General features: G+C 41.5%; 1 protein-coding gene across 2 annotated transcripts in view; it reads right to left on the reverse strand.

Annotated features, from left to right (window-relative positions):
• Positions 1-12,427, reverse strand: part of SEMA6A (semaphorin 6A) — a 128,759-nt gene that overhangs the window by 34,968 nt on the left and 81,364 nt on the right. For both annotated transcript variants that reach the window (XM_081233942.1, XM_081233943.1), the window contains 5 exons: positions 10,810-10,929; positions 10,030-10,118; positions 8,954-9,171; positions 5,065-5,196; positions 2,736-2,891 (listed from right to left, as the gene is read on the reverse strand). In XM_081233942.1, the coding sequence (XP_081090068.1) occupies positions 2,736-2,891; positions 5,065-5,196; positions 8,954-9,171; positions 10,030-10,118; positions 10,810-10,929 (715 nt within the window). The remainder of the gene's footprint in view (positions 1-2,735; positions 2,892-5,064; positions 5,197-8,953; positions 9,172-10,029; positions 10,119-10,809; positions 10,930-12,427) is intronic.

The following is a 12,427-nucleotide window of genomic DNA, read 5'->3' on the forward strand; positions in this document are numbered from 1 at the left end:
AGGATCACATTTTTTATCTCTTTGTTGGTCTTTCATTAAAGTGTCCCCTTTTCCACTTCAAACAGTTGGGATAGAGCTTTCTAGTAATAACCTCAAGAAAAATATATGCATATAAATAATGCTCTCAAGCTGTTCTGCTCCTTTATTTCCATATGTAGAGCATTAGTATGGCTCCAAGGGGAGGAAAGAGGTATGTATGTGTGGAGGCCAAGTTACATAATAAATACGTAGCCATCACCATCTGAAACCACTCAGCAATTATCCCTTCCATGAACAACAAGGAGAGACTGATGTCTGCTGTGAAGAGGGGAAGAAATAATAAGTGAATTCATTTAATATTTCACAATGCAAAGTACTAACCACTATCCGATCACAGCTAACATTTCACTGAACACTGAAAAGAAAAGCAGCAGCTACCATTTTTCCATACTCTTCCTCTGAGGTGCCAAGACTTGTCAACAAAATGTCGGACTGGAAAGCTTTCTGATTGTGTACAGAGGGGTAGAGAGTTCTGAAGGATGGGGAGGTAGAGTGCTAATGGCAATATTAATAAATAACTGGATATACAAACCAAACAAGATCCACCTAAAGCCAAAGGTGAAGGGTATTAGTCCTATTGCCTGCCTAGGTAAGTCCTATTGGGTATCCTCCTTCTCTGAAATCCCATAGCCGTTCAACACTCCACAGATACCCTTTTCTCCTTAAGCATCGTGGCAGGAACCGGAAAACATGGATTCTTCTGCAAGTTACATACCATGGTTTCCATCTTATGGGCAAGAGCCATTATAGTATTGGGTTGGCCAAAATCTGCCTTTGGTTTTTAAGTAAAAATAAAAGACACATTTTTCATTTTCACCAAGAACTTTACTGAACAACATATTCACCCTTTTGTTACACTACCTTCTGCCATTTTTCAGGCAACTTCATAATTCCATCTTTCCAAAACTTTTAATCTTTTTGAGCATGGAACTGTTCCAGGTGCCTTTTACAGTCTTCCAAGGAATTGAAATTTTTCCATTAAGAGAATTTTGTAAAGACCTAAATAAGTGGAAATCCAAAGGTGCAATGTCTGGTCAATATGGCAGATGAATCAGAACCCTGGCCAAACCATAACAGTTTTTGCCTGGTCATTGAAGAAACATGTGGTCTTGCATTATCTAATGCATCATATAATTCTGGACGCTTTTCATCAAGTGCTGTGTTCAGTTGGTCTAATTGGGAGCAGTACTTGTTGAAACTGTTTGGTTTTCCAGAAGGAGCTCATAATAGAGGACTCCCTTCCAATCCCACCATATATGCAACATCACCTTCTTTGCATGAAGACCGGCCTTTGGTGTTGGTGGTGGTTCATTTCGCTTGCCCCATGATCTCTTCCATTCCACATTATTGTACAGTATCTACTTTTCATCACCCATCACCATTTGTTTCAAAAATGGAGCGTTTTCATTACACTTAAGTGGAGAATCGCATGCAGAAATATGGTCAAGGTTTTTTTTGCTTAATTTATGTGGAACCCAAACATCAAAGAGATTAACATAACCAAGCTGGTGCAAATGATTTTCAACACTTGATTTGGATATTTTGAGTATGTTGGTTATCTCCTGCGTGGTATAATGTTGATTGTTCTCAACTAATGTCTCGATCTGATAGCTATCAACGTCAACTGTTCTACCTGACCGTGGAACATCGTCCAGTGAGAAATCTCCAGCACGAAACTTCGCAAACCACTTTTGACAGGTTCGATCAGTCACAGCACCTTCTCTAGACACTGCACAAATCTTTTCTGGCATTTCGGTTGCGTTTTTACCTTTCTCGAAATAATAAAGCATAATATGCCGAAAATGTTGCTTTTTTTCTTCCATCTTCAGTATTAAAATGGCTACACAAAAATTCACCAATTTTGATAAGTCTTTTTTAAAATGCACACTGATATGACATCTGTCACATACAATCTAACAAAATTACTTTGAATGAAGTTAAAGAAAACTAAGTTCTACCAGAGCCATCTTATGGAAAAAACTGAATGAACCTTTTGGCCACCCCACTACTTTAATATCTTTCAATCAAGTCACTGTTTAAAAATAGTGGTAAAGTTAATTAACATTTTGTTTGATGACTGCCAAAACTGGATGGTACTTGGGAAAGCCTGTTGAACTGTTTGGCAGTAAACCCTAAATAAATATGAGAAGGAGGAGTATTTAACGCTGTCACAGATTTCTAATCAGCTATCCCTTCTCCGTTGGCCACCACTCCAGACAACAAATGCTAAACTATGAACCCTTCATGCTGGTATACTTGTGCAAATGCTCCGTTAGTCCATGCTGCATATGACAGCTAATAATCTAGGGACAGTGCTCAGATGACATCTGCAGCATGTTTTGCAACCATATCCAACCAAACAGGTATCTCCATCCATTGACTGATTCTCTTCACTTCTCCTCTGCTCTTACACACATGGGATGAACAGGCTAACGCAGAAGGAGAGATCTTTGTTTCCGCTAATTGCTGGCATGTGTCCAATTAGCCTGAAACTATCTGAACTGTGTTCACTGGGAATGTGGTCATGGGGTTTGGTGGCATCCACCCACGTGCCCGGGACTTCAGAGCTGAATCAATGCCCAGGATAACAGAAGACGTTTGTGGCATTTCAAACTGTGATCCACTGATGACAGGTTCTGTAAGCATGGGGAGGAACAGGGGAGATCCAGTGAGGACATGGTTTGCTTGACACCCACCTGACCATCGTCCTCAGGAACCATGGCTTGTTGATGATGGAGGGCACGGCCTCATCCATGAGCGGGTGCGTTTTGATGAAATTCAGGGTATCGTCAGGAAATTCATTGGAGGTTGCATATTTTTCTAAGGAGGATGAGCCAGCGCAGCAACCTGGCCTAAAAAGAAACAAAGGGAGGGGGCTTATATCATGCTTTATGGCAAATTCTTTGAATGAACTGCTTCTCTGTGCATATTGCATGAGGGAGAATATACCGTAGGCTGAGAAGAGGAAGCTGAACAATGCATAATGCCACCAAAAAATATGCTTAGATTTCCTTAGGGCCACCTCCTCACTCCATAGAGAAGCCTGAGCCAGGACAGTTCAGCCTTGGCTGAGAGCAGCTTGGCTTCCCTGCCAGAAGCAAAAACCCACCCCATAAACAGTGATGGAGCTTGAAACAAGTGAGGGTTTGGTTTGCACGTCTCCGGGACTGCTCTGTCTGTCTTAAAACACTGCTAGAACTTCTGGAGGCATTTGTTCCACAAAAAGAGACAACTGGGCTGACTTTTTCACAAATGTAGAAAACAAAGGCGTTCAGAAAGCTGCCAGCCTTACATACCTGCTAGACTCAGTGTAACCATCTGTCATTACTAGGGGGTCAGAGAACATTTGGGTTTTGTTTTTTATTGTTTTTGTTTGATTTGGGTAGGTATGAAAAGCCATTTACACTGAAATTCTTGCCTGAAAAGGCATTTTTAAAATTTCTGAACAATGACACTGAAAATTCATTTCTAAAAGAAATTATATGGTTTTAGGAGTCAAGGGACATCTCAGCAAAGTCAGACCAGGGAAACACCGGCACCAGTCTTGTCCAGACACCTGCTTTGCCCACTGGTGCAGGAGAGAAAAGTGGACCCTGACAACACTGGCAGGGTCTAGCCCCAGGCACACGCTTTCATGGCACTAACCCAGCCAGCCAGTGAAAGCGCCCAGATATCTGTAAGAGAGACAGGCCAGCACGTGGAAGGATGAAAGCAAACATGCTGCCACCAGTAGAAAGTCACTTGAAGTATGTGTCCTGGTGACGGCTGAGTGACACCATCTTTTGATACCCAGGGGAGCATATTACATAAGTATTCCCTGAAACCTGATCCCTTAAGCTTAACTCCCTTTCCTGCTTACCTGGAAGGTAGCTAAGAATCCCAGGCAATGACTCAGAGAATCTATCTGAGGTTGCCACAGTATGCTTTCTACACCTAGTCTGCTCTCCATAAATAACAGAGAATGCACATGCCATTTGATTCAGGGGACGAAAATGGATGAACTGTAGGGGTTTCTCCCGTGGGTACAGTGTTTCATATTATCTAAGTTAGTTCAATTAAGTGAACTGCGCTGGGTATTCTGTGTGGGGGATTGGATGTCGGAGGAGAGAGTTGGAAACCAAAAAAGTCCAGAAGACACTGGGTTTCCTTCCACGAATTAAGTGGAGGAAGCCGAACACACAGGGATGTTTCTATATAACTTAGATTTCGAATGCTGTGATGGGAGGTATGCAGTGTGTGCCACATAAAGAGGGCAGGCACGGGGCCGGGAGAGAGTTTCGTCCCGTCCCAGTTAGGGGGAGTGAGTTAACTGGTTTCGTGTGAGGATGTGATAGATATTCCACAGGACCAAAAGGTCTCTGTATTGTCTCTCAACAATCGGTGCCTCATGAAAGCACTTCTGGGGCACATTTTGGGGAGGGGAGAATCGACAGTGCATCTGGACCCCAAGCAGACCAGAACCTGGCAGACCAGAGACATCCTAATAACGGCCCATTGTACCTGCTGCCCTTGGCCCAGAGTCCGGGATCAGTTCTGATCCAGTCTAGTCACAAAATCCAGGGAACGCCGTTTATATTTTACATTTTTTTAAGGCTGAAAGACATGGGTCTCTGCAAAACTGAAGCGAAGCGGGGAGGGGCGGTGGAAATCATCTCCCCAGAGACGTGAACTTGCACAACTCACTTTATACCTCTCTGGGCCTCAGTTTCATCAACTATAGACCATTGGGGATGCTGGACCAGATGATTCCTGTCATCCTAGGATTGCATTGGATAATCCACAGATAGAGAGTCTAAGCAAAAGACTAGAGAGTCACTGTTTTGAATACAACTATAGGTAATTTGGGGTTTCGGTTAAGGTAATGAAGGCAAACGGCCTCACTGGCCTTTCTATTGTGTTGGCATTTGTATCTGCGTGGCCAGCATGGAAGGCACTAGTGTGCAGTTTGTAAGATGCTTATTATCAGGGGAGCAGATGGCACCATTTCTAGAAATTCAAGAAAGCCGTATAAATATTTGCACATACCTAGGCTTAGGCACTCGTTCATCAGGAACTGGTGTCCACGTGGAATCTGGAGACTTCTGTTCTTTGAATCTCCCAGTAAAAACAATGGCAACATCATGCATGTCATAGGCACACACTGCAGACCCAGGGATGCTGCAGTAGGACATTTCACACAAAGTGTTATTCATGCAACAGTCACGCATGCAGTTTGGAAAATATACTCCAAAGTAACTTTCCTAGTACGGGCAGTTGAAATTTAATGTTCGTGTCCTGAACACTATAAATGTAAGGGATCCTAGCGCATAAGGTGAATGTTTCTGTGACTCAAATTTGCATCAGTGGCCTTAAAGAAAGGGCTAGTTACGGCAGAATCATAGAGGAAAATCTCTTTATGTCTTGTGTCTGGCACTGCTTTTGTTTATAAAGGAGGAATGGTCGAGCTGGTGATTTATACGTTTCATGAATTCCCTGAAATTATCAGTCTTTAAACCAAATATAAAATGTTTGGACAACATTCTGCATCTCTAATGTTGGTGAAAATTTGAAGTAAAAGTGCTCCTACTGTTCACATATTCCTTCTTTGGATTTGGTTCCTCAAGCCAAGGACCTCACGAGTGAGGATGTTATGTGTGAGGAACCCAACCATATTTTATGTTAGTCACTGTACCTTGCAAGGTTTGCTTCCTGTTTATTTGCATAAGACTAAACAATTTAAATCTCTAAAGCACCAACACTTTGCAAATAAAATGCTCTATTGGGGCTTCCCTGGTGGCGCAGTGGTTGAGAGTCCGCCTGCCGATGCAGGGGACACGGGTTCGTGCCCCGGTCTGGGAAGATCCCACATGCCGCGGAGCAGTTGGGCCCGTGAGCCATGGCCGGTGAGCCTGCGCGTCCGGAGCCTGTGCTCCGCAACGGGAGAGGCCACAACAGTGAGAGGCCCGCGTACAGCAAAAAAAAAAAAAAAAAAAAATGCTCTATTAAGTGCTAAATAATAATAATGACAGTAATCTCTACCTGTAATTACATTCTTGCCTGGCACTCCTAGAAGGATCTGGGGATTTTTTTTTTTTTTCCATCAGTGGTGAACAGACATGAATTATTCATTCATCTAGGTACACTGCTTAAACCCATGTTTGTTTTTGACTATGGTCGTTCCTTGATTTTGATCAAATAAATTTCAGCCACTGGCTGGCCGACAGTTTTAATCAGGCTTGGAGGTAGTGGGTCACTGTACACAGAAGCATCCAGGGCAAGACACAAGCACTTTGCAGCATGAACATCGTCCAGGGAGAAAGAATGATTTAGTCCTGATTTTGCAGATGTTGAAAGGATACGGAAATCACTTCATATATGATTAGGAGAATTTTATGCCATCTTTAATTTCATAACACAGTTATGAAGTATTACTAATAAAGCAAGAAATAGGAAGAGGATTAGAAAGCTTATTTAAAACAAGGTGGCAGGATGAATTTTAAAGTATGTAGCGTGTGTGTGTGTGTGTGTGTGTGTGTGTGTGTGTATTCACAGTATTGAGTCTATAATAAGACAATGATCCCCATTTGTTTTGAAATTTCAGAACCCCCAGCATTATTTAATTTTGTAAGACTCTCTCCACATCTCGCTTTCCTAAAAGTAAGAGGTGTGCCTATTTACTTTAAATATTAAGAAAAATAGGATAAATATTGAAGTATTTTATGAGGCACTTCATAACAACTAAAGATACCCTATGGTTTTATAGTCTTCCTTAGGTTATACTCATTTGTAAATCCTTTCTTTTTCCTTCCCTACTTTATTCCCTCCCTTTCTTCCCATCTTCTGTTCATTCAGCATATATTTATGGAACCCCTAATCTCAAGCAGTGAATGTCAGTAAATAAGAGCATCCTGCTCTCAGCTGACTCACAGTTCAGTGTGTAAGAAAACAACAACAAAAACAACAACAGTGATAATAATAACAACAATAACAAATATTCCAACACAATCTGGTAAAAAGAGGCATGTGCAGGGTTCCATGGGGGCAGCTGGAGCCGAGGTTTGGAGCATTCCCGGGGGTTCAGTGGGCAAACAGACATGGGTTTGGCGGGCAGACTTGGCAGAGAACAGGGCATGAGCAAGCTCCAGTAAGCCCTCTGTGCTGGAGGAGGGCCCGTGCCTGATCATGAGGGGGCCTGCATGCTATGCCAAGGAAGCTGGGCTTTATCCCCAGGGCAAAGAGGAGCCCCTAAAGGATTTGAAACAACCTGACATGATGAAGTGTGCATGTGTGGAGGATCCGGTGGAGAGGGATGAAACCAGAGGGAGTAAAACAAGAGAGGGACTATAATTTATATATGAAAACTGGTATGCATATCTTTGCCATTTTCTGATTTTACTAAACAGATAAGGTTTCTGAGACTGCATTAGCATGCACTAATTGAATGTTTCCTAGGGCCCTTTTAAGAAAATTCTTTAAATGGGAGTATACGTAATACGCAGGAATCTACTACTCTATTGTAATCATGAAGTGACTCGCTCTCTCAAAAAACATACAAAAATTAGAAATGTGCTCTGAAACTCCACTGGCACCTACATTCTGTGTTCCAAAATAGTATTCTTTTTCAACACTACTAGATACATCGGTTCCAAAGTATGAGCAGTCAAGGCCTGAATTTTATCTTTTCTATTCTCAAGTCTAAAAATTCCTTCAGATGGTTGCAGCCTATTTAAACCTAACTAAAGACTTCTTGCTGCAATATGGGTTTATGTTTTCATATCTCTTCAGTGGGAACTCTTGACTCTTGCCCTCCATATAATTGGGGAACATTATTTCATCTTTCAGCTAGCTCTCTTCTGGGCTCTACCCAATTCTTAAGCATTTCTTCCTAGCAGCTATCCTGTCATCTAGCCACTCATCAAGTGCTTCAAAGTTTTTGTAAAAAGTATAATCCAAAACAAAACAGGGCATTCCTTACGGAAGATCATATGGAACACACAAAATTCTACATGGAAGTGAGAATATAGTACATGTATTTCAATTTCATGACCATGGCCAGAGTTCGGATCATTTCCACACAACAGTGCTAGTACTCTAAGGTTTGGGAGAGCCAAGTACCAGGGAACATCGTGTCCCTCTTCCTTCTGTTCTTTAGTCTCTACACATTTCACTGTTCCAGGGACAGTTATTAGTGTGCCATTTAATAGCTCAGTGTCTTAGCTTAAGTAAATACAAAAATAGGGGTGAGCAGGCTGAGACAGTATTTCTCCGTGCAACGTTTGATGACGTGTAAATCCTCAGTAGAACCCTCCAGAGTCAGACAGTAGTGCTGTGGTTGGGATCCTGGTTCCTCTGACGGGATAATAACCAGGGTCCCTTAGGTGGGATGCAAGATTGACTCATCTAATTCCTAAATTTCACTTTGTAGCATTTTAATAAGTTTCCAGTATTTTTACTTCAAAAATTACTGATCTAGTCACAGAAATATTAAAAGTCAAATAAAATGTTAGATGACCTAGAAGGGAAAGGAGGAACATTCTTGAGTTCCAAAGCTGCTGCTTCCATCTATTGGCTACCTGGACCAGATAATATAATTGAACTCAGTTTCCTCAAGTGTAAAAAGAAGGCAACAGTATTCACTTTTCAAGATTACTGGAGGGGTTGAGAAATAGCACATGAATAGTGTTTATACCCCAGGCATATGAAAAGACTATATTGTTATAATTTATCTAATTACTTTCTCCAGAATCCTACTCTAACAGTGCTTATAAATGACTGTTAATTTGTTGATGAAAACTGAATGTTAAGTGCTTCTTAGCTACAAATAGTGAATGGCAATTTTTCCATCAGTTGCAAATCTTGTGTATTAGACAAGAACCCCTTGGGAAAAGGAAGCCAGGAAGGACCGATTAAGTCCATACAGCCAGGGCATGGTTACCTGTTATAAGGTGTGGAAAACGTTGCCAGGACAACATCACGGCCATTAATACGAATCACGTCTGTAACCGCCTGGAGGATGTTGAAATAAAAATGAGAGTCCCCTGGAACTGAGCAGTTCAGGCGAGCTTTAAGGAAAGATGTCCACTGTTTCTCCAGGACTCTTTGTGACCCTCCCATGTCATTCTTACAAACCTGAGCCACTCTTGGGAAAACTACCTGCAGAGGAAAAACATGGAGAAAATGAAATGCACTGACTTTTCGTGGAGATCTTAGTAGAATTTGCCTTTCTTAGAAAACAGAAACAGAACAACAAGGTGCTTAATTAATCCTGTGTTTCTAAAATCAGTAGCAAAAGAAAAAGAAGGGAAAAACTCAGCATTGGAACAGCATGTTTTGAAAGATAAGGCTGTGGCATTTAATACAGAGCCATAAATCCTTCAGGGGATCAGCTCCCAGCCACATAAACTCATTTCCATACAGACTGCTTAGCTTTTTATTTCCTCAAACAAAAGCACACTTGTATGCACCATCTCTGCCATCCTCACTAGCTGCCTCTGGGCTCTGCATCTCATACTCTGAATTCCTCTAACCGTGCAAGCCACCCTGGCATTGAATTATGCCCTCTAACTTAGTGATCTTGATCTACTCTCTGATAAAAATAACTGAAATAGACATCCCCTCGGTGTTCTATTGCTTTTTGTAATACAGTCAAGACCCTTGGTTTTCTTAAAAGATACTGAATACTTACACTCTTTCTCTGGAGCGACTCAATTTAAAACAAAAAAACCTGATGAGTGGACCTGGAAACCACATCTTAAGGTACTTGAAACTCAGTATGAAATCAACCCAACATCTGTCTATTAAATTTTCAATATAAACATTTAAGGGGTTTCCCTGTAATCTGTTACTACTCAGAAAAAGCATACAGGGCTTTGAGGAAGCAAAATGTTTCACTTCCACCAGTCTTTGGCTGGATCTTCTCAAAACGATGACCTTGTCATTAGATTTATGGTTCTTATTTCAAAGTCATTGATAACCACACTGGCCCAAAATTGAGACATCCTCCCCTCTTACCTTTCCCATGGTGTTGTACTCCACCGCTATTTCCCTAAAGAAGAAGTAGATGTAGTCTCCATAATCTACCGCTTGGACAAAATACGGTTCTGTGGACAAATGGGCACTTTAATTGGGGACATGTCACACAGAGTTAAAAGAACTGCAATCAGCTGCAACCAAAGACATGTTATTAATTAAAAGTGTAGGGCCATTAGACATTTGGTTAACACTAACTATTTCTAGTGACTTCACACATGCAAGTGCTGGTGATTTCAGAAAGCATTTAAGCCTACAAGATTTTATCTTTCAGAAGCAGTTGCAATGAACAATGAAGAATAAATGAGTTTTGCATATCTATGTAATTTTATTTTCCACGATACAACGCTCAAATTACAGGATGGATTTTGTACACATCTCTTTGTCACCCTCGGCTCATACAGGGTTGTGAACAGCTTTTTTCCTGTTCCCCACCACCTCCAATCCCCTGTTCCCTTCCATGAATGAAGTGTTCAGTTGTTTTCACGTGGGACTCTGAAATGAGAGCTTGAAGCAGGAAAGATAAACGTCACGTGTTCTATTATAGTGGCATTGGTAGTTTTGATAACACTCCAGAAACTCATGGGAAGTGAAAAGGGGAGGTAAATAAATCAACTGGGGGCAGAAAGTGCAATTTCCACCTTCCTGTCTGTGAGAAGGCATCACTAAGATGCAACTACAGTCTGGTCCATCCAGGCTCTGAATCTCCCTCAGGATATGTATCTCCCCCACCTCCCCTCCTTTCTTCTTTTGTTTGTTCACCTTTCAACCATTTTGAATCATGCTTGACGGTCCGTAGGGTTGGGCTGTCTCCAAGACTCCGGTAAATGACTGCATCAATGGCAAGGAAGTCAGTCACTGTAGCAGAGTACAGTTTTCCGTCTTCGAAGAGAAAGAGAAGAGGTGATCGGAGTTGCAGCAAGATAGTGGGCGCGGGGGAATAATAGAGGCCTCCCCCCGCCCCCCACCCCGGCTTTCCTGTATCAGGCAGATAAGATAGGGCACCTGGGAAAAGCCCAAGAGTCTCTGGGAAAACACTTGGCCCACATTCCTAACCATTTTAAATTGGGATCATGAGAGATGAAACATTTTTCATTTTTTAAATTGCACGGCAATTTCTAAGCAGCAGCAGCTCAGGGAACAGGGTAAATGAAAAATGTTGTTGGCTTCACTCGATTAGATGTACCTTGACTGAAATCTCAAGGCCAAGGCCTCTTGGACACTGCAACTGCCACCACACCGTGGTAAACTGGATTAGGTAGGAGCCCAGGGAAAGATAGAGGCTGATTTTATCACCAGAAAATTTAAGTGCAAGCAGAAGTAACAGCGTCCTCGGCCTGAGCAGGTGAGGGAAGTTGAAGAAAGGGGATTCATAAGCAAAACAGAGCTGACTAAAATTGCTACTTGTATCCTGCGAGTCTCTGCTCCTCTTTACCTCAGTCAAGAGAGCCACTAAGCCCTGCCAATCTCTCTTTCCATTTAAGAAATATTTGCTTCAGTATTTCCAAAGTCACAAACTGAGAACATTCTGATATATAAGAAGCCAAAGTAAAGGGGCGGGGGGAAGGGATGGTGCTGAGTTCATATCGGTCTTTCTTTAAGAATTCACGCTCTTTGGGACTTATGCTTGAGGATACATTCAAGGCAAAAGAGAGCGAAGATGACTGAAGGTGAATCCTTGAAATTTTGGGATTAGCAAGCATTGTTTACACAAATAATCAAATGGGCTGTTCTGGAATAGCAAAATCTATGTAGATGAAATGGAAACACTAATTATATTTAATATAAAAAATTACTTCCTTGGCTGATTTTTAATGGATTACATATCTTCATTAATTGTGGCTTCGAAAGCATCTTCAAAAGTGGTTTATATACAATACAGTATTCTTTTAAGCTCTTCCACTTGTGGAATAAGCATATGGTTTTTTTTTTTTTTTTTTTTTTTTTAAATCTTATCCAAACATACCTAAGCAAAGTTCTTGATGCCTACTTTTGGTCTTAACTGACATTTGCTTAGCTTCAGGATAGAGCTGTCTTCACATCTACACTATTGACATTCATATATCAGTAAGTATTGACTGTTTGGGTTAGATTTTAACTGCAGACAGCACACCTTTCTATTGATAAACATATGTCTACAAAAATCACAACTTGTCCTGTAGAATCATAGCCCCAGGTCATACAGATACACCTGAAGAGTGGAGGGCAGTGGGAGCACTGTGTGTGCGTGTGTGGTTATTGCTGTTGAACACTCCCCCGTACTCTTTGTTTTACATCCTACACTGGGTATCTCACCAGAACTTTTACTTGTAAAATCAAGTACTATTTTGGCACTCTTCGTAATATGGCAACCGTTGAGGTGCAACAAATATCTTCTGTT

Source organism: Mesoplodon bidens (genome assembly GCF_964165515.1).
Source record: "Mesoplodon bidens genome assembly, chromosome: 4".
NCBI classification, from domain to species: domain Eukaryota; kingdom Metazoa; phylum Chordata; class Mammalia; order Artiodactyla; family Ziphiidae; genus Mesoplodon; species Mesoplodon bidens.